Below are 21,346 nucleotides of genomic sequence, written 5' to 3' on the forward strand. Positions count from 1 at the left end.
GAACAGATTTACATTGGCAGTCATATGCTTTGGCGACCTCTGCTACGTATTTATTATTCAGTTACTGATGCTAAATCATTACGGCAAGATAAATGATATTTATCCAAATAAAAAAACTTAACAAACAGTATGCAAACATTGCGCTTTTCTGCTGCAGACATGATGGACCTTCGAAATCGACTTTCTAACGTTATAACTCAAATCATCGTTCCAACTCAGCTGAATCTATGCTGTAGAAAACATGATAGATTTAGTAGTATAAAATTATACCATAGAATAAACAAATACATAAACAACATGAAGATTAGGAAGACAAAAACATACATATTTTGAAATCTGTTGGGCACAGTGACCAAAAAACAAAAGACTAGGGTACAAGCGGGAACTAATTTTAGAATATGCAAAAATAGGGGAATTACGACATATAGTCGACACTTGTATGTATAGAGAACAGATAAGTGGAGTTAGTACAGAATGAATAATAATAGGCAACATAGAATGAGTAGTTGTAGAAGAAACAATTACTTATTTATGTAGATGTATTAATTTTTTGATCAAAAATCAACTGGCAAAAGGTTTTCATCCTTTATATTAGTCAATGACGTCCTGAAAGTAGAACTCTAAGTCGAAGAGAAATACTTAAAATATATAAAAGGCGAATCCATAAATGGTGGAAGAAGAGGCAATTAATTCATTTATAAGGAATAGTCTTCTGGAAAACATTTTGGTTTCTTTATTATTGATTGGTATTATAAGTGAAGACAACACGTGATAAATCTTATATTTTGTAGTAAAACATCTAGGGGTTCAACAGGTAATTTGATAAAAAAAAACAAGGCACTTCAATATAGATGTAGAAATAATACTTTTATTATAAGTAATAAGATTAAAACACTACTATAAACCGTTGATTGAAACGATGATATGCCTACATGACATCACAGTTAAAAAATATCAACAAGGTATCACAGTAAACTGACCAAACTGAAGGGATTTATATCGCAATCCCTTAGGCCTGTTCAAATTCAACCAATTCAGTATGATACATTTGCATCTAATGAGTATTACACATACAACTAATCAATAAAATGTAGGTCGTTAGTATTTTCTACGTAAAGAAAACCACAGTGTTAAATGTGTAGGAATAATATTTTTTATTATCGGCAATAATACAAAGGATCGAAGTATTCTTAGTAGAAAATGCCAGGCTAAAAGGCATACACCATAGAAAAATCACGAGATCCTTTGAGCCTTACATTGATTCAACGTGCTAGTACGTTCGTTTTTTTTTTATAAATATTATATATATACAACAGAAAATATTCCTTTAAAATATTTACATAGTTTGAAAACAGAAGTATCACAATAATGAATGTTTCATTTTTTTTAGACTAAACCGTACTACTTTTTCAGTTCGACAACTGAAAAACAATAGATGAAAAACATTGATTGAAAAGAAAAAAACACAGAGCGCATCATCTCGAATTTGATAAAAACGAATTAAGGAACTGAGTAAACGCCAACCGTTTTTTTTCCATTTTCGCCAAACATTTTACAGTCTAAATCGTATCTGAATTAGACGCAGTCTTAAAACTCACCCGACTCAGCTAAAACTACAAAAACTTTATTTTTTTTTCTCTCGAAACTACAGAAAAGAATAACAAAAATATATAAACAGAAGTCAAAAAGTAAATAGACAAAGTGTATTCGCAATGGAGATTTTTTTTCTTTCGTTCTTTCTTTATTCATCTCAGAGGAGAAAATTTACCAAAAATAAAAATAAGGTGTCCTATGAATCTATAACAAAACCGACTCTAACAAACAAACATGTTGTTCGAAGGTGTACCGAATCCTCCACCTCCGCAACCTGGAGGGGGAGGATCATCGTTCTTTCTTTGCTTGTAGGAGTTGTTGTTGTTGTTGTTCCTACTCCCTGCCCTTAGTTCTTGTTCCTTTTCCGTCTGATCCTTGTTGATGGCCATCTGCAAAACGGTCGATAAGCTGCTGCAGGGTAAAGTTTCTGGTTCCATAATGTCGTCGCGCGCGTAGAATAATATGTAGGGCGTTTCCGGAGGTTTCACCAGATGCAGACTTTCCTCCGTTGTTTTGGACACAATGCTGTCATTGAACTTGTACCAGCCCGTCGTGTCTCTAGCGAACGTGTAATAGTGGCCGGAATCGACGCTGGTACCGCAGTGAACTACCGCGGCGTAGAGATCGAACCATGCACCTTCCAAACAGATGCGACTCTCGAGGTTTACGCGCTGTAACAATTTGGTGCGAGTCTGGGAAGCTGGATCGTAGCGGAAGTGTTTCAACGTGAGTATTAGGTGATTTGGTATGGAGACGATCTTCGTCAGTCGTTCACCATCTGCAAATAAACATGATTTTAACAAAAAATCACATAAAAATGTTGTGTTAAACAACATTTTTATCGTGAATAATTGATATTTAACAGTACTTGCAATTTTTAACGATTCCCACATTCTTTCCTTAATGGAATATTCTGGTCTAGAATATTTTTAACATATAGAGCTATTTTAATGTGGTAGCTTAGTTCAAACGAGTTTCTGGTAGTTTAGTTCTAGTCTTTAAGTAACTATTGAAATGCAAATTTTATAGCATTGAGCATTTTCAACGAAGGCTTTCTCGATAAAAGCTCGATGCTTCTGGTGGCTTTAAAGGAGACTAGGACTGCTGGTTTATTAGACAGAACATCGGAAAATTCTTATTTTGAATTAGATGAAGCCCCATTGTATAGAGCAGCAATCTGGTGGATAAAAATATAAGCTTAAGGTACCATTATATGACACAGACTTCCTGAAAATTTGCCCGAAACTTTGAAAGCATTTTTCAAGGTGATATCTCAAGTTATGCTGAAAGAAGGTTTTCTCTATAGCCCCAACCAGATTTCGGATTTTTGAGACTATTGTACTATATATTGAAGTAAAAAAAGCAACTGCGAGTTTGCTATTTTTTGTCGACTGCTCTCGAAAGGGAAATTAAGAATTTAAAATAAAAAAGTTTTTTAATTTCCGGGTTAGAATCATAATGACTTCGGCATGCTATTTCTTTTATCAACCTTTGCGATTTTGATTTTTGTTTATTCTTGAAACATGGAACGAAACATTTGGAATTTTCTCATTTTATTTTAAAATGTTGCTATTTATACACTTGCAAAAAAATCTAAAATATACACCATTAGATCAGAATATCCCCTTAAACAGAATACTATATATAGGGCTAGTATTGTTAAATGTTATTGTAGGCATTTATTAACATTAATTTTTGCTGAATCGTTCACAAAGCATATTTGTACTGGAAAATATGAACATTTGTAATGTTAAACTAGGAATTAATCACCATTTAATTTTAATAAAATTAAGCTGGTTCTTTATTTGGAACAATTTGTTATCTTCAAACATTGAAAGGGTTGTTGGATATAATATATACATTTTTTGTGGCAATATATTACAAATATCTAGAAAGCTTCAAATATCTATAAGGTAAGATGTCATGTAACATTTGTAGCACCTTCATATTGGGTTCCAGTATCTACCTAACCTAAGCTTGACCTAACTATATTATTCCCTGTTTTTCTTATCTTCTGTTTATTTCTCTAATTCCTAGTTAATTTCTAGAATAATTCTTAATTCCTTCTTCTATTCTCAATTTTTCTACAGTTTATTTTGCTATTATCTGCGCGCTGTACATTAACAGGTCAACTGAAAAGTCCCCGGCCTGACACATAGATGGCGCTACTAGAATTCAATAGATGGCGCTACAATAGTCGGATCATTAGTTTGTGAATTATAGCATTTTGAGTGAAGCAACTTTTGTTATTGTGAAAAAAATTGATAAAAAGGAATTTCGCATGTTGATAAAACATTGCTTTTTGAAGAGAAAAAACAGAGTTTCCGGACACTGTCTCAGGAAAATCGTGATGTAGTGAAATGATCACCGAAGACGGTGAACGTAGTGAACGCCCAAAAGAGGTTATTACCGACGAAAACATTTAAAAAATCCACAAAACGATTTATCCGTAAATTGAAACTGAATGAAATAGCAGACACTCTAAAGATATAAACTGAATGTGTACATCGTATCATTAAGGAATATTTGGGTATGAGGAAGCGCTGTGTAAAGTGGGTGCCGCGCGAGCTCACTTTTGACCAAAAACAATGACGAGTTGATGATTCGGAGCAGTGTTTGAAAATGATCAAGCGTAATAAACTCGAGTTTTTGCGTCGAAATGTGACAATGGATGAAACATGGCTCCATGATTTCACTCCGAAGACCAATCGACACACACGATGAACCCGCCCAAAAGTGTGGGAAAACGCAACAGTCGGCTGGCAAGGTTATGGCGTCTGAATTTTGGGATATGCATGGAATAATTTTCATTGACTACCTTGAAAAAGAAAGGACCCTTAACAGTGACTATTACATGGCGTTATTGGACCGTTTGAAGGGCGAAATCGCCGAAAAACGGCCGCATTTGAAGAAAAAGAAAGTGTTGCTTCACCAAGACTATGTACCGTGTCACAAGTCAGTGAAAACGATGGCAAAAATCCATGAATTGGGCTTCGAATTGCTTCATCATCCACTCATAATATTTGTTGCTTACTTTTTTTTGGTATATATTGCTTCGAAACTACCAATATTAATTGCAGCAAATTAAAAAGAAAAATATAAATAATAACCTAGAATAATAGACTCCCAGTACTTGTTACCTACTTATTGTGAGACTTCTATAATATCAAACCCACAACTAATCACCATTAGTCACAGTTGATAACTTTCGTATCGTTGGTATCGTCATCCCATCGCGTGACAGCGAATCAATAAATAATTACAGAAGGTCGATGACAATGAATTTCCAATTACACTGTATCTAAAGACAATTTAAACAGGCAAAACATATTGTTACAGTTGTAAATCCTTTTTCGTGACTTGAGAAGGATCCAAAAGGATCAAAAAAGAAACCAAAAGGAAAAATCACTGACCAAAAAAATATCAAGTCTCACGTCCACCAATATCTACTGAACAATGTGAAGAATAAACTGTGTCAAGATAAAAAAATTAATTTGAATTGAATTCTTGCACATCAAATTTAGTCAATGCCTAGTAAGTTACTCCCTACAATTTTTGAGATGGTTTGGATAGTTAATACGCGCTATGGGAAGGTAAAGTATGAAAATAAATAGATGAATGCTTAGCTTAAACAAAACAAATATAAATGATATCACTTTGTGAACATGATATCACTATATTGGAGGTCTTTTTTATGATAGAAAAAATGATAATAATTAATTCCTGTACTTGATAATTGTATTAATCATCACAAAAACAGATAATTTTAATAAATCAAATATATGCTGAGCAAAAAAATAAAAAGTCGATTTGTGTAACATACTTACCAGTTAATTTGTCACAAGCGTCACACCGATATTGATTATCACCACATAATTTTTCCGATTCTAGAAAGAACTCCATCAAGCTTTGCACGCTAGGATTATTGGCATTTTGCGGAAAAGACAACTGCAAATCTCGGAAACCATCGATTCTTTCACTTTTTGTTCCACATTCTGCACACCTCGATACTGTAACGGTTTTGCCGCCAAAAGACTGTTGCACCACAGTTGGCGTTGGTTCCGCGGCCGTTTCCTCCATATCTAATAAATAATTTCACTCAAAATTATGCCACGCCAGGATATCGGTGATATTTACCTTTATTATTTCCATTCCCTATTTGTTTGCTCTTTTCTTGCTCGTGCAGTGTATCCAGTAAATAGCCCAAGAATTCAGAGCTATCATGTTGATGTCCCAGGACAAACCCTGGGGGACGCAGGAGGGTTAGTATGTCATTTGGGGACAAACAAAATTTTTTCGAATGCTGCAACAAAGCGAACAGGACCTGTAACTTGGAAAACAAAGGCATGACGACATCGTTCTGTAGCAGCACTTGGTTCCTGAATGTTTTGGTCATATATAGAGCTTGAAGAATACTGTTCATGTAGCAAGTGTTGCCTAAATTATAGAGTCCTACTTTCCCAGTAGGTGATTTGAGGGGTACTGAAACTGCAGAAGTTATAGACCATTCCCTTGCATCAGCATTGAAAACATCCTTGTAATTTTTAGTTAAACAAAATGACTTTAGAAGCTCTTGAAGAGGCTCGTACAATGTCGGATATCCAGGAAAATTATCCATCAGAGCAGCCAGCAAGTTTATTAAAGCTCCTATGTAACATTTGCCAGACTCATCCTTGCCAAGTAATTCAATTACTTTTGGTGCATGTGGAATTACTTTGTGGAAAGCTTGAGGACTGTGCCTCATTCTGGTAAGCATGAGACATACTACTGCCCAGACGGTCCTCCTATTTGCTGGGATAATGAGAAGTTTAAAAAGAGGCTCAATAGTGTTGAGGGTGACCTCAACCAACATATCATGGTAGTTTTCCTGTTCTAAGCCAAACATGAAAGCTAACACAAGATGACCCAAGTTCTCAGTCCAGATCCACTTTGTCCACCAATTGCATAATGTCTGGAGAGCTTTCTCTAAACTCTGTTCAGGATAACCAGAATTCAAAATGAATTTGACGGCACCTGAAATTCAAAATATTACAAGTTCTGTTCGCAAATAAGAACATTGTGTATCCTACTGCTTAGATCTTCAACACTGATCAATTGGAGTACAATTGACATAACAGGACTGGGATTTTTTGCTGGATTAGATATTTCATCGTAAAGGGCCTTCAGAGCAACAAAAATTACTTCGTTATTGTTATTGGCACATTCATTTATAAGAAGGGTTTGTATGATTTTTACATCCTCAATAAATCTCATGTATTCAGTAGGCTCACTGGGAACAGCTACTGCACCTACAATTTACATTTATTAGTCAAGTATTAAACATTATATATATATCAATTAATCACCTAATTTCAATATATTTGAATACATATTTACAGAAGTGCCATCTCCTTCTTTTAAAGCCCTCAATATTAACTGAAGACGTGGATCAGTTGGTGCTACAGGTCCAACTACATTTTTTTGTATTACAGCCATGTTTGTATTTCTTAAATAAATTACAATAAAAAGTACTCACCAAAACAAAAATAAAACTACTTAACAGTACTATATAAAATTTTAAATTGTTCTAAAAACTAGTACCAAAAATTGAAAACATTTTTGACATACCAAACATTTGAAAACCAAATTTCTTCTGTTAACGACAATAATTACTGATAGTTTTTCATCAGTTTTAAAATGACACAAACTAAACAGAGATATTAAAACTACTTTTATTAATGGGAATAGTTTACAGTTATTAAATAGGCGTGCACAAAAATGCAAGTTAAAATAGCAGATACAAAGTTTCTGATTTCTATTTGATTTATATCCTGATAAGAACATTAAACATATTGCGTTACATATTATTTGGAAAGATTTTTCTAGATATCCTTTGATGCAATGATTATTTTTGATTTTCTTACCTTGTATAACCTTCTACGTCAAATCAATGTCATTTCTTTATTATTCTCTCTTTATGTCCAAATGATCGTCTTCCCACCGATCTGTCGTCAGATAATAATTAATTTTACTACACTGCAATTTAATTTAAAATGATATATTTGTTTATTTGAAGTAAATTTAGAGAAGGTACTATTTGGAAGCAAAAAAAGGCAACTGGGTATGACACTTTAAATATTTGACAGGTTAACTTGACAAATTTAAATTGACGTGCGCGTATGGTCGAAATCCTATAATCCTAAAATCTCTAGAAATTATGTATAAATTTAATAGTTCTTGTATATTTTGATTTGAATTGAATTACACTCCATTATAAATATGATTTTTAATTCAACTTTAAGAAATTGGTTATTCTACAGTAGATCGACAATTAAATCAATAATTAATATTATCGATTACTATCTAAATATCATTTTGTATTAACACATTTCTGATAACTATGGAAAAGAAATTGTAAATAGGGATTAAAAAATTTCAATAAAACGGTAAAAAAATCGCATCTATGTGCTTTACTTTATCTCTATGCGCTATTATTCGGATTGCATGTCTGGAATCATAGGTGGCTGTAAAAAAAGACGCTATAAAAAAGTAAACAAAAACACTGGGTGTAAAAGAAGGATATCACATTTATTGACCATTTAGTCGGTATACAATTTTATTTCGAATAAATTTTGAAAGTGTTAGTGTAGATGGAATAAACTTACAAAAACTGGAAGGTAAGTCAGTAAATTCAATTTAGATTTTGGATATTTTGTTATTATTCGTTTAAGGGCTCGAATTCTTCCAAAAAACTTGAATTAATGTACTTTATAATAGTTTATATTACACTATGTCCATTAACATCAAACATTTAACATTCACGTATGAATTAATTCAAGTTTTTCAGACTAATAATAACAAAATACCAAGATAATATTCAACAAATATGGGCAATTGCTAAATATGTTACAATTAGTATTTATATCGTTTTCTTGTTATATGTATATATTTACACTTATAGTATGTACATTAATCAAAACGAACAAGTTATTTTATTCTTACAAAGTGTACAATTTTTATTTAACTATGTTTGGTACAAGATTCGTATAAATTACTTAAAATACTGTACAAAAATTGTTATTAAAAAACTGTTTAGAAGGACATTAATTTTAGAGATTAGATAAAAAGGGCCTCGGAACTTCCAATAGCAGGATATTTTGATTTAAGGTTCAAATTTCCTTATATTTCTCTAAACTGGTCTGTAAGTTTGGTTGCCTACATTTTTGTTGATGTGTTGATTATTTAAAGTAGCTAACGATTTGACGTTCAATATTATGTCAACTGTATGCGGTATATCCGATCACGTGGAAATCCGATGCTAATGAAAGTTGGCGTGTTTTTTTTCTATTCAAAAACGTTAAACGGGATAAAATGGCGAAGGCGACAATGCGACAATTATTATTAGTAATGAGTCTCTGGCCTAAAGATCACAAAGCATATCACAACGCTGTCTCCAACACTGGTCCTCATACGTTCACGGTCCCTCCGCCGTCCGTAGCGGCATCGATAAGGGGGGCGGTATCTGTGCCACCTTTGCTGGTGCCGTTTTTCACGTCCAGCCATGGGGGTTGGGGTACCATGGTCATTTCCGAGCTGTCACCGAACTTCACCGACTTTCGGGGACCCCTGTTGGCCAACGGGGGTGGTTCCATGTAACTGGGCGCCGCTCCCGTGGGAGAATGCGTCGGCGTGGGTCTGTCCATGTATGTCAGAGCTTTTCTCTGATGCGAACTGAGGTAGCTGGTGGCCGTTGGTTGGGTGGTGCTGTACTGAATGTTGGGTACCTGAAAAACTCAACGTTTCGGTAAAATAGCTTTGGAAAAAGGTGTACTGTACTCACCCTCATGATCTCATCGTCAATCGCTCTGCCACGTCCTGCTTTATATTCCTGATATTGGGATATCACACAAAGTAAGGCATAAAGCTGAAAAACAATGGAGTGTTAGTTTTTACAACGTACAAAAATTGATTTTTTGAGATGCTTTTATAATTATTTTTGATATTTTTTCAGTTAAGATTAATTTTGACCTTGGATCTTTTTTTTAGAATGCAAAAATTAACATTTTTTAAATATATATTTAACAATTTTTTAAATTTTCGTTGTGTTGTTTGTATGTACCTTGATATTGCTGTCAAGATATATTTTATAGTTTATTTACAAAATAGGAATATTTTAAACAAACAGTTTTACATCAATATTTACAATATTAACCATTAGTTTTATTGCTTATTTCTAAGGAATTATTAAATTAATTAATTTTATTAATTAGTGAATGTTTTAAAGTACTCTTGAAGATAATTGTTTTTAAAACTTTGAAATATAAGACTCCTTTTTCCAACTATGGGTTTATCTCGACTGGACCTACAGTTTAACGTGGGCTCCGAACCACGGCCCTCAGCATTAGCAGAAGTCATCCGGTCTTACCCAGTCTGGTTACTGGCGTGACTGGGATCACTTTCCTTGTCGGATTGTACACTCTTACATAGGACAATCACAAATTTTAAACAATCACAAACATAAATTTACGACCAGTTTACCAGCAGGATTCGAACTCGCGGCTATCGCAACAGTACGACCGTCCTATCGCCTTTACCACTGCGCCACCAAGCCGGCTAGTACTTAATTTTAAATGCTTATTAAAAATATCGCTAATTTTTAAAATGTTTAGAGAATATCGTTAGTATCGAAATAAAAAAACTTATTGTTAAAAAAAAATCAAAGATACTTTTTTAAAATATAAACTTTTAAAATTGTTACTTAGTTTAGTAAAGTAGTTTAATTCTAAATGTTCAGTGTATTTTGGTATTTAAAATGTTTATAAATATTATTTTGGTATTATAAACCTTTATTATTAAAAATATCACCAATTGTTTCAATGTTTAGAGAATATCTTTTTTACAATAGAATATATTTTTTACACCGTTTAATTATTTTTAATCAACTTTTAAAATTGGTACTTAATTTGAAATATTTTTTAAAAATATCGATAATTTTTAAATTGTTTAGAGAATATCGATATTTTTTAAAATGTTTAGAGAATATAATTTTTTTTATTTGTTCAAAAAAAAAGAGGGGTTTTTTTTAAACCTTTTAAATATGTTTAATAAACTTTTAAAATCGTTATTTAATTTTAAATGTTTAGTGTATTTTGGTAAATAATTTTAAATATTTTTTAATAATATCGATAATTTTTAAATTGTTTAGAGAATATCGATATTTTTTGGCCCGATATATTAATATATTTATTTTTTCCTGAAAATATCGATATTTTTTTAGTTGTTAACATACATTTCGACAGTTTTTTTTCTCCGTTATATCGAGATACAAAATTTATTAGTTATTTCATCACCATTATCTCTAGAGATGCATACAACTTTCGCTATACCTCTTTTAAGCGAAGATTCTTTAAAATCCTGGTACGATTTCTTGAGATGATGGATATTTTAGACGTTATTCGACATAAATAAGTCAAGATTTCCGGGAAAAGTTTTAACAATCTTTTATAAATTCGTTGTGATGTTTTTATTACTCCAAGATATTCGATTTATTTCACTATATATGAATGAGTTGAGAGAGATGAGTGAAGTTTTTGATAATAAAATAACATTATTTTTAGTGAAACAAAACAACAAAGGCAAAAACATTTGTGAATAACGTATTAATAATTCAGTATTTCATGATTACAATTTATAGAAACTGATTTTCTCACACACCAAATCATATTATATGTTACTTAAATAATACTTACATTCAGTGTGTTTAGAAAGAAATCAATGGTGATCAGCACAGCTACCGACGGATTCCACTGCAGCTGAAACAATAGTTAGTAATCGATTATTTCCTCTTGATTTTACGGTTTATGATTTCCCGGGATAATATCCGGGAACTATGGTTTGTTTCCTCGACTAATGTTTTCCTTTTGTGAAGCGAAATTGTGTATTTGTTCTTTCGTTTTGAGATTCTGGAATAGTCGAATTACGGACAACAGGCATTGTTATTACTAGAATATAAACAAGAAGTGTTTAGTTGTAATGACGGGATGTTATCAGTTTCATGTTTCATATTTTCATTTCATTAGTTAGGAGGGTTATCTGATCTTATGGATTCTTGTTAATATTTGATGTGAAAAGTATATTTTCAGCCACAGTTATTAGTTTTTTAGGTGCGTTTAGAGATCTTTTGTTCATTGGATCTTGGTGTGATGTTAAGACTGTCGAGTCGTCTGCATATATTTATACAGTAGTGGTTTTTGTCGTGGTCGGTAGACCAACTATATATAGGAGATGCAATATGGACCCAGTACACTGTCTTGTGGAATTCTGTAATATATGGGGGGTAATTCAGTATATTCACGGTCTTGATTTGTTACAAAATATCTATCCGAGATAAAGTTTCCTGTAACCTGCAAACTTATATGCCATATATTATCAAAGGCCTGAAATATGTCCAGGAATACGAGGGTCACTATTTATATTTCGGGAATTGGCAACACTGTTGTCATATGGGTCCATCTGACGTTTCCATCGTAAAGTTTCATATTTTTGACGATGTACGTACTCATTTTGAACATTTTGTCGCACGGACGCTATTTGTTTATTTTATGTTTAGTTGAAAATTTCGTCTCGACAAAAAATCGGACTGAATCGTGAACATTTTTGTGCGATTGATTTTTTACGATTTTCGACGTGGATTACCACAACAAGAGTGTATCAATCAACTTAATTTGCCTTTTTGGCGATGAAGCTCCATTATAAACCACCGTGTTTCGCTGGTTTAATGAATTCAGTCGTGGTCGTAATTCGATGTCCGACGAGTTTCGTGAAGGTCGTCCAAAGTCGGCTGTTGTGCCAGAAAACATCGATGGTGTGTGCGAAATAATTAAGCAAGATCGTCATGTCGGCTATTGTGACATTGAGGCATCCCTAAGCATTAGTTCCATCAGCATATATGCGATTTTATATGAACACTTAGCTGTGCAAAAGTTATCTTCGCGTTGGATCCCACACAATTTGATAATCGATCAAAAAAAGGCTCGTGTCGATTGGTGGTCTTCGGGAAAACTGGTCATATTGCAACAGTGCCTCTAGTATCGATCGTAGAACAGTAAATTCTGATTGGTACACAACCATTTGTTTTCCAGAAGTCTTCGGTGAAATAAGGAAAACAAACAAGAGATGCCGGATTGTTCTTCATCATGACAATGCGAGATCTCAAACAAGAGACTATTTGAGCACTCAAAACATCGAATTGATGGGTCATCCGCCGTACAGCCCTGATTTAGCACCCAATGACTTCTTTTTGTTCCTATCCGTGAAGACTAAACCGCGTGGTCAACGATTTTCATCGCTCGAAGAAGCTACTGAAGCGTTCCAAAATCATGTTTTGAAGATATCTCATTCGGAATGGAATAAATGCTTTGAAAATTGGTTTAAGCGTGTTCCAAAGTGTATCATCGTGGCGAGTACTTTGAAAAACAATAAAAATATATTGGCAGCTTAACTATTTGTTTTTTTCCTATTCCCGAAATATAAATAGTGACCATCGTACAGCTGAACAATACCTTTTGGAATTTGGGTCTAGATTTATCTTCTTTACCAGTTTATGTACTTATTCTATAGTTTCGTGCTTATTAGGAAACCCAAATTGATGTTCTCGAAAAATATTTCCTTCTTTAACATATTTTTAAGCCCCTTTATGTATAATTTCTCAAGAGCTTTTATCAATATAGATAATAAACTTATAGGATAATATGAGGAGTGATATTCTGTTTTCCCTGTCGCTTCTAAAATGATTTCATGATTCTGATTCTGCTCATGATTAGGATTCATTCATTTTACTAGAAGTAGTTTCTTTAGCGTTTAAAAAAGCTTGACAACAACAAGAATAATATTATTATGTTATCAATCGTTACTATCATCAATATAATAGTCCAACATTCATGGTTTGAAGCTACTGGCTAGCCTGATTATTTAAGCAGGGTTATGCATCAGAAATCAAGGCTACTTGATTCGTTTGAGATGTGCACTGTGGAAAAATAAACGACTAAAATGATAAAGTAATTTTGCTGTATGACAGCTCTGAGCCTCGCACAGCAAAAGGTGTAAGAATATTCTAGACATGGCTTAGATTGGCTTAACGATTTGAATTGTTGACTAAAACTAGATGATATTTCCCTATTGCTATAGGTTATATGTTCAGGTCAGGAGTTCTACTACTGAGTGTTTTTCAATCAGTTATCCAACTTAATTAATAACCTTTCATGACTAAGATTATATATATAGGGTTGTGAAGTGACTAGGACTTCGAGTGTTCTTCAGCTGACGGAACTGTGTTCATCATATATCGTTTATGTAATTTTATACATACATTTATCACTTTCTACTATGTACAGTTTCCCACACTTAACCTTATACACCTTCTGTTACCTTTACCTTGGTTACCCTTTCGACTGTGGGGTTAGCGGGCGCCTGATACATCTTCCTGTCTGATTTAAACAGTGCTTTTATGTTTTGTTTCTCAATAAAATGCCAATGCACTATAAAGAAATGTATGGAATGCTAGAGAAACGTTTGTTATTACGTTTTTGTATTTCCTTTTTATAGCATTAGATCATTTTGTTTATTTAGTGGAGCTTCTTGTTTATATCCCTCAAGTTGTATCCTTTTTGACTAAACGCGCATTTAAAGTGACTGATTTTAAATTCTTTTTGAAAAATACTGTGTTATATGGCCTATAAACTACTTTTAAATGATTTACAATAGAAACCACTTCATGTTGAAACTTTGCCTTCACTTTTCGAAGTTCATTTCGTTGAAATGCAAACAAACATTTTTTTCTTTTTTACTTTAATTTGAGGGAAAAGGCGCCTGAAGGTCACCGAATACTGTATGAAGCTTATGGTAATCATATTCCATCGATTTCAACATTTGAATACTGGTTTTCACATTTTAAAAGAGATGATTTTGAGACCGAATACAAAGAAGATTCTGGACAGTCAAAAAAATTGAAAAAGACGAGGTTTGAAGGCATTACTCGATGATGGTCCATGTAAAGCAAGATGAATATGAAGAATTATTGGGAGTAATACAAGAAATCCCTTACAATCCCTTGAAGAACACGAGATTGATCCAAAAACTTGGATATTTTGTGCCGTATGAATTGAAGCCAACAGACAAAGAAAGTTTTTTGCATCGTACTATTGCTAGTGATGAAAAGTGGATCCACTATATCATTCCAAAGTAAAAAAAAAACATGGGTACTACCTGGTCATGCATCAACATTAACGGCAAAGCCTATTATCCATGGGTTCAAGCTAATACTTTGCATTTGGTGGAATCCGCTTGGTGTGAACTGCTAAAACCTCATAAGTACGAGCAAAGACACAAATATATCCTTTTTCAACATGACAATACTAAACCATATGTTGCAAAATCGGTGAAAACATACTTGGAAATATTAAAATATGATGTGATACCCCACCTTCCGTATTCTCCAGACCTTGCTCCATCTAATTACTATTTGTTCCGATATATGAGTTGTGACCTGTCTAAGCAGCACTTTGCTACTTACGAAGATAACAACAAATGAAAAGAAATTGCCTGAGGGGTGGAGAGAATTAGTGGCTATCGATGGATAAAACATTGAATAAAAAAAAACAGAAAAAGATAGTCTATTCAAAGTTTTTTTTGCATCGTACTATTACTAGTGATGAAAGTGGATCCACTATATCATTCCAAAGTGAAAAAAAACATGGGTACTACCTGGTCATGCATCAACATTAACGGCAAAGCCTATTATCCATGGGTTCAAGCTAATACTTTGCATTTGGTGGAATCCGCTTGGTGTGAACTGCTAAAACCTCATAAGTACGAGCAAAGACACAAATATATCCTTTTTCAACATGACAATACTCAACCATATGTTGCAAAATCGGTGAAAACATACTTGGAAATATTAAAATATGATGTGATACCCCACCCTCCGTATTCTCCAGACCTTGCTCCATCTAATTACTATTTGTTCCGATATATGAGTTGTGACCTGTCTAAGCAGCACTTTGCTACTTACGAAGATAACAACAAATGAAAAGAAATTGCCTGAGGGGTGGAGAGAATTAGTGGCTATCGATGGATAAAACATTGAATAAAAAAAAACAGAAAAAGATAGTCTATTCAAAGTTTTTTTTGCATCGTACTATTACTAGTGATGAAAGTGGATCCACTATATCATTCCAAAGTGAAAAAAAACATGGGTACTACCTGGTCATGCATTAACATCAACGGCAAAGCCAATTATCAATGGATTCAAGCTAATAGTCTGCATTTGGTGGAATCTGCTTGGTGTGAACTGCTAAAACCTAATAAGTACGAGCAAAGACACAAATATATCCTTTTTCAACATGACAATACTCAACCATATGTTGCAAAATCGGTGAAAACATACTTGGAAATATTAAAATATGATGTGATACCCCACCCTCCGTATTCTCCAGACCTTGCTCCATCTAATTAGTACTTGTTCCGATATATGAGTTGTGACCTGTCTAAGCAGCACTTTACTACTTACGAAGATAACAACAAATGAAAATAAATTGAAGGGTGGAGAGAATTAGTGGCTATCGATGGACAAGACATTGAATAGAAAAAAACAAAAAACGATAGTCTATTCAAAGTTTCTTTGTATATGGATCATCGAAATTTGTGTCGTCAAAGTTCTAATCTAAATAAAATAGTTGAACAAAAATGTTATCAAACATAATTTCTTTTAACATTATACTACATCTAAAAATTACAGTTAATTATACAGCCACAATAGTCTATAGGTTAGAGTTATAACCTCTTATCACTAGTGCTTTCAAGAATTTTGATACGTCTGACAACTGGACGACTTTGACAGGCTCGTTCGTTTATATGTTCGAACTAATCAGACGATATTGTGTCTCTTTTTAACTAGAATAAAATAAGAAGGAAAATACTGTCTGATTCTAAAACGAATTTACAAATTACGACAAGCAATACGTTAAACATCTTGATGATGCATATACAAATAAACGTTGAATAGACTATACAATGTATCGATTTCTCACAATCAAGCTTCAAATTAAAGAGGGTTACCTATAAGAATAGATGAAAAATATCCCATCATTGATAGTTTATTGATCATTAATTTACTATATATATAGAATATCTTTTAAAGTGAATATATTTTGTCACGTAAAATCGACAAAATAACCTAATATTTTCGAACGGATCAGATTACAGTTTCCTGTAACTAGCGATCTTTAACGTTTAGACATAGAATAACGAAACTTAGAAGCGCATGTCCTATGTTAAAATTGGTTCTTAGTTACGTTCGAAATCCCCGTGTGATGGCGCTTACGCATGCGCCGTATGACAGTTAGTTACGGCGGGAAATTTAAAAATGTATAGTAAAAAGTTTTAGCGGGAAATTAAAAAAAATCTTTTAATGTTACTGGGATAATAAATATATTTAAATATATTTTATTGAGGTATTACAACAACATTAATTTTCCTTGACCATAAAGACATTGATATAATCACAGAGATATCTCCACTACCCAGAACATGTAGTTCACTGATATTTTCTCTCTAATATTTAAAACAAACATTAAAATAAGATAATATAACTATTAATGGTTCTGTTGTATTATTTTTTAGAATCAACTAAATTAACAATCTACCTAAATTGAGGTACATTTTATCAAATATGACAACTGCAGTTCGGTATATATAGTCAAGTTTCTGAACTAGCGACCAAAATTAGAGGTTACTCCAGCAGCAAAAAGGAACCTTCTTCTAGAAGGCAAGCGAATATCTTCGATAACAGTTTATATCCCGTGCTACTGCATTTTTCTTATTATATACATACTTCTGGGTCTTGTTGTGGTAGAAGAATCTCCTTCATATCTATCAGCCTCAAAAAACTTATGTGAATATTGCCATTGGGGGCATATGTTCCTTGTCTTGTAGTAAAGGAAAATAATCTCAATAAATACTGCCTAATTATTTCAATGCAATAAATCATTATTATTTTCAAAATATTTAGTATTTAAATTACTAGTAGGAATTACATCTTATTTCAGCCATGGCTTTCCACATTTTGGTCTATAGTCTTCATCTTTAAAATGATTACAAACTTTCCTGGACCTACACAGGAGATCATAAGAGATCCCCTTAAGATTTTCTTTTTATTAAACTAATAAATTAAAATACACAGAATAATCTAAAGTAATTGTTAAATATATATAAAAACACATACCGAAAAACTTGACGTATATAAACAATACAAATTATATCACCTAAAAATGGCCGTTAACTGTTTAGGTTAGAATTATTAATACCGAAGCCGAACGAAAGAGAAACACTCATATAGCTGTTGCATTTTTCATTTACATTGGGCCGCGTAACGGGGATTCCGAAAAGCTTAAACGTGCGACCCGATTTTTCTATATAACTTTCACTTCTAAATTTCTTTATTCTATGCCTTTAAAAAAGTCTCTTATTACTATCGAATACTTACCGCGTGTACTATTAACCCGAAAACGATATAAATCACGTCGACTGTCGTGAAGAAGGTCATGTTGATAATCCAGGGAATCAGCAAATATTTGATGTCCTAAAATAAGGTTGACGTTAAAAATTAGAAGTCGTTAATGTAACGTCTGGTACCTTATAGATGCCGTAAAATAGCAGGAGCGTAGTCACGATACCGCAGGAGGAAAAGAAGAAAATTAATGCCGAAAATGCCGCCGAAGCTGAAAAAAAATCGTTATCAGTTTCATTATAGATTTATAACGAATTGATAAATATAGGGTTAATCTAGATATAATGAACTCTGCGTTTTTAAGTTTGCTCTACGTAGATTAATTTCGGTTTTTGTTAGTGTTATAATCTGTAGTACAAATCGGAAAATGTTCTATTTTTATGTTTATTAATTGAAAAAATATTAATAATACTAATTTATTGAATCATTTATCGGTATCTTCCTGTGATCTGATGAAAATTCGTTTAGACAGGCCATAAGTCATCAATTAAAATAAATAATGATCAGGCGGATCAATGTCTGGTTAATATGGTGGGTAGAGTGGTGTTCTCCATCAAAGTATTTCGTGGATTTTGCAATTTTTCTGGTTGCAAAGGCGCTTCATCATATTTTTAAGCGACTTCAAAAAAGGAGAAGGTTCTATGTTACTGTATATATATTTTTCAAATGTATGCTCGCGGATTTCTTTGTCAATTGTGGACCGATTTTCAAAATCATTTTTTTATTCGAAAGAGTGCACTTCCGAGGTGGTCCCATTGGAACCAAATCAGGATCTGATGGCGGAATCCGGGGAAGTAGAGGGAAATTCTCATATGTCAAAGGCAGGTACAATGTTTTCGCTTTGTACAATTTTATCGCTTTGTCAGTTTGCATTTTAAGCACTAACCATATATGAGAAGTCGTAGAAATATTATTGGAATTAGTTAGATTATTGTAATAGTTAAACCGTTCAACTCACATGGTTGGTGTCGCTGGTTCGATTACCGGCGAGGACAATAACTTTTTGATGTTCTAGTTTAGTTAAAATATTTGTCAAATCACCTAGGCTAGGTAGCGGACCCCTGGGCTTGAAGCGTTCCTTATTTTCAACCACTGTTTCTTTATTCTTATTTTTCTTTATACGGGCTGCACCCTTACTTGGTCTACCCATTGTAATACTTAATGACTTTTGTTTTGTTCGTAATTTAATTTTGTGTATATTTCACAAGATTATTTTGTTTACTTTTGTAGCTGTATATTATGCACATTTTTTCTTGCGAACTGCTGTGTTATATAACGAATTTTATGTAATTAAGTGTGTTTCATTTAATTTCAATTTTCGGTATCATTTTGAAATTTCCGGTTACTTTAGACTTTTGGATTCGTAACTATAAGTTACTGTTATAAAGTATATGGATTAAGTTTATTAGTTCTTTTTTGTTTATTGGCATATATTGGACTAAGCGCTTGGGATTGTGGCAACTGATCCAATTTTCATCGTCGTTCACAATACAATACACAAAGCTTAAAACGAATTTAACATTGTTACAAGATGCATCGACGTAATCTATGACGTTCATTCGCTATTTTATAGGAAGGACTATATTAGTTTTTTTCCCACATTGAGTTTTTTATAGAAAATTGCTTTCCATTCTCAACAGTTCTGCATTATAATCTCGGAAAATGATTAAGCTATGTTAATTACGAACCGTTTTTTTTTCTCTTTTGTACGTCGCAACTGCTGTCGAACAAAAGACGTATTGAGCAGCAACGAAAAGTTTTCTTAGTTATTTTGTAATTTAGTCAATATCAAACTGGCTCTACCAAAGACTCCTGCGCCCACCGCCCGCCGGAAAGTCAAAACAGAGGTGGAATGTAAAGTGAAAAGCGACGACTGATATTGTGTAAATAATGCTCAGAATGGCCGGAAATTTATATTTTATGAAATGTTCGAGTTTTCTTTGACCCGTCTCTAGGGCCATGAAAATTTCCAAAAACAATTATTCATTAGGAACGTTGTTTACTTTTGCAGCTGTTTATTATGCAAATTTTTTCTTGCGAACTGCTGTGTTATATAACGAATTTTATGTAATTAAGTGTGTTTCATTTAATTTCAATTATCGGTATCATTTTGAAATTTCCGGTTACTTTAGACTTTTGGATTCGTAACTATAAGTTACTGTTATAAAGTATATGGATTAAGTTTATTAGTTCTTTTTTGTTTATTGGCATATATTGGACTAAGCGCTTGGGATTGTGGCAACTGATCCAATTTTCATCGTCGTTCACAATACAATACACAAAGCTTAAAACGAATTTAACATTGTTACAAGATGCATCGACGTAATCTATGACGTTCATTGGCTATTTTATAGGAAGTACTATATTAGTTTTTTTCCCACATTGAGTTTTTTATAGAAAATTGTTTTCCATTCTCAACAGTTCTGCATTATAATCTCGGAAAATGATTAAGCTATGTTAATTACAAACCGTTTTTTTCTCTTTTGTACGTCGCAACTGCTGTCGAACAAAAGACGTATTGAGCAGCAACGAAAAGTTTTCTTAGTTATTTTGTAATTTAGTCGATATCAAACTGGCTCTGCCAAAGACTCCTGCGCCCACCGCCCGCCGGAAAGTCAAAACAGACGTGGAATGTAAAGTGAAAAGCGACGACCGATCTTGTGTAAATAATGCTCAGAATGGCCGGAAATTTATATTTTATGAAATGTTCGAGTTTTCTTTGACCCGTCTCTAGGGCCGTGAAAATTTCCAAAAACAATTATTCATTAGGAACGTTGTTTACTTTTGCAGCTGTTTATTATGCAAATTTTTTCTTGCGAACTGCTGTGTTATGTAATTAATTTTATGTAATTAAGTGTGTTTAATTTAATTTCAATTATCGGTATCATTTTGAAATTTCCGGTTATTTTAGACTTTTGGATTCGTAACTATATGTTACTGTTATAAAGTATATGGATTAAGTTTTTAAATGTATTAGTTCTTTTTTGTTTATTGACATATATTGGACTAATCCATGACTTTTTGCGCCTGGGATTGTGGCAACTGATCCGATTTTCATCGTCGTTCAAAATTCAGTACACAAAACTCTTCCACATTTACCTGGTAAGCAATGAAACCGCGATGGAGCCATTTTCTCTTCTTTTGGGGTTTTTGCATTGCATGTCAACACCTGGAAATATTTTATTCAACAGGTACTAAGCTGTGTGAAAA

The 21,346-nt window shown here is 33.1% G+C and overlaps 2 protein-coding genes and 1 long non-coding RNA gene across 3 annotated transcripts in view; 1 reads left to right on the forward strand and 2 right to left on the reverse strand.

Annotated features, from left to right (window-relative positions):
* Positions 1-848: 848 nt before the first annotated feature.
* DUBAI (Deubiquitinating apoptotic inhibitor) lies at positions 849-7,721 on the reverse strand. The gene is made up of 6 exons (XM_076416164.1): positions 7,497-7,721; positions 6,939-7,078; positions 6,663-6,881; positions 5,731-6,606; positions 5,421-5,675; positions 849-2,371 (listed from the first exon to the last, which is right to left on the reverse strand). The coding sequence occupies exons 2-6, from the start codon at positions 7,066-7,068 to the stop codon at positions 1,815-1,817; spliced, it is 2,037 nt and encodes a 678-aa protein (XP_076272279.1). The 5' UTR covers positions 7,069-7,078; positions 7,497-7,721; the 3' UTR covers positions 849-1,814.
* Positions 7,722-8,115: 394 nt separating this feature from the next.
* LOC143203564 (uncharacterized) overlaps positions 8,116-21,346 on the forward strand; it is a 509,963-nt gene continuing 496,732 nt past the window's right edge. Inside the window, exon 1 of the long non-coding RNA XR_013007372.1 lies at positions 8,116-8,249. This is a non-coding gene — a long non-coding RNA (uncharacterized LOC143203564). The remainder of the gene's footprint in view (positions 8,250-21,346) is intronic.
* LOC143203562 (uncharacterized) overlaps positions 8,140-21,346 on the reverse strand; it is a 275,686-nt gene continuing 262,479 nt past the window's right edge. The window contains exons 4-8 of the mRNA XM_076415769.1: positions 18,262-18,347; positions 18,113-18,208; positions 11,322-11,384; positions 9,413-9,496; positions 8,140-9,356 (exon numbers count right to left, since the gene is read on the reverse strand). Coding sequence (XP_076271884.1) covers positions 9,039-9,356; positions 9,413-9,496; positions 11,322-11,384; positions 18,113-18,208; positions 18,262-18,347 — 647 coding nt within the window. The 3' untranslated portion in view covers positions 8,140-9,038. The remainder of the gene's footprint in view (positions 9,357-9,412; positions 9,497-11,321; positions 11,385-18,112; positions 18,209-18,261; positions 18,348-21,346) is intronic.

Source organism: Rhynchophorus ferrugineus, unplaced genomic scaffold (assembly GCF_030347505.1).
Source record: "Rhynchophorus ferrugineus isolate W39M unplaced genomic scaffold, kcgeb_rfMv2 rfM10, whole genome shotgun sequence".
NCBI lineage: Eukaryota > Metazoa > Arthropoda > Insecta > Coleoptera > Curculionidae > Rhynchophorus > Rhynchophorus ferrugineus.

What these genes read in the sequence shown, in the direction of transcription:
- DUBAI (XM_076416164.1), bottom strand. Translation starts at nt 7,068, where the DNA reads ATGGCTGTAATACAAAAAAATGTAGTTGGACCTGTAGCACCAACTGAT. An exon ending in TTCAAATATATTGAAATTAG is followed by an intron (nt 6,882 to 6,938) that starts GTGATTAATTGA and finishes TGTAAATTGTAG; the next exon opens with GTGCAGTAGCTGTTCCCAGT. An exon ending in AGGGAATGGAAATAATAAAG is followed by an intron (nt 5,676 to 5,730) that starts GTAAATATCACC and finishes ATTATTTATTAG; the next exon opens with ATATGGAGGAAACGGCCGCG.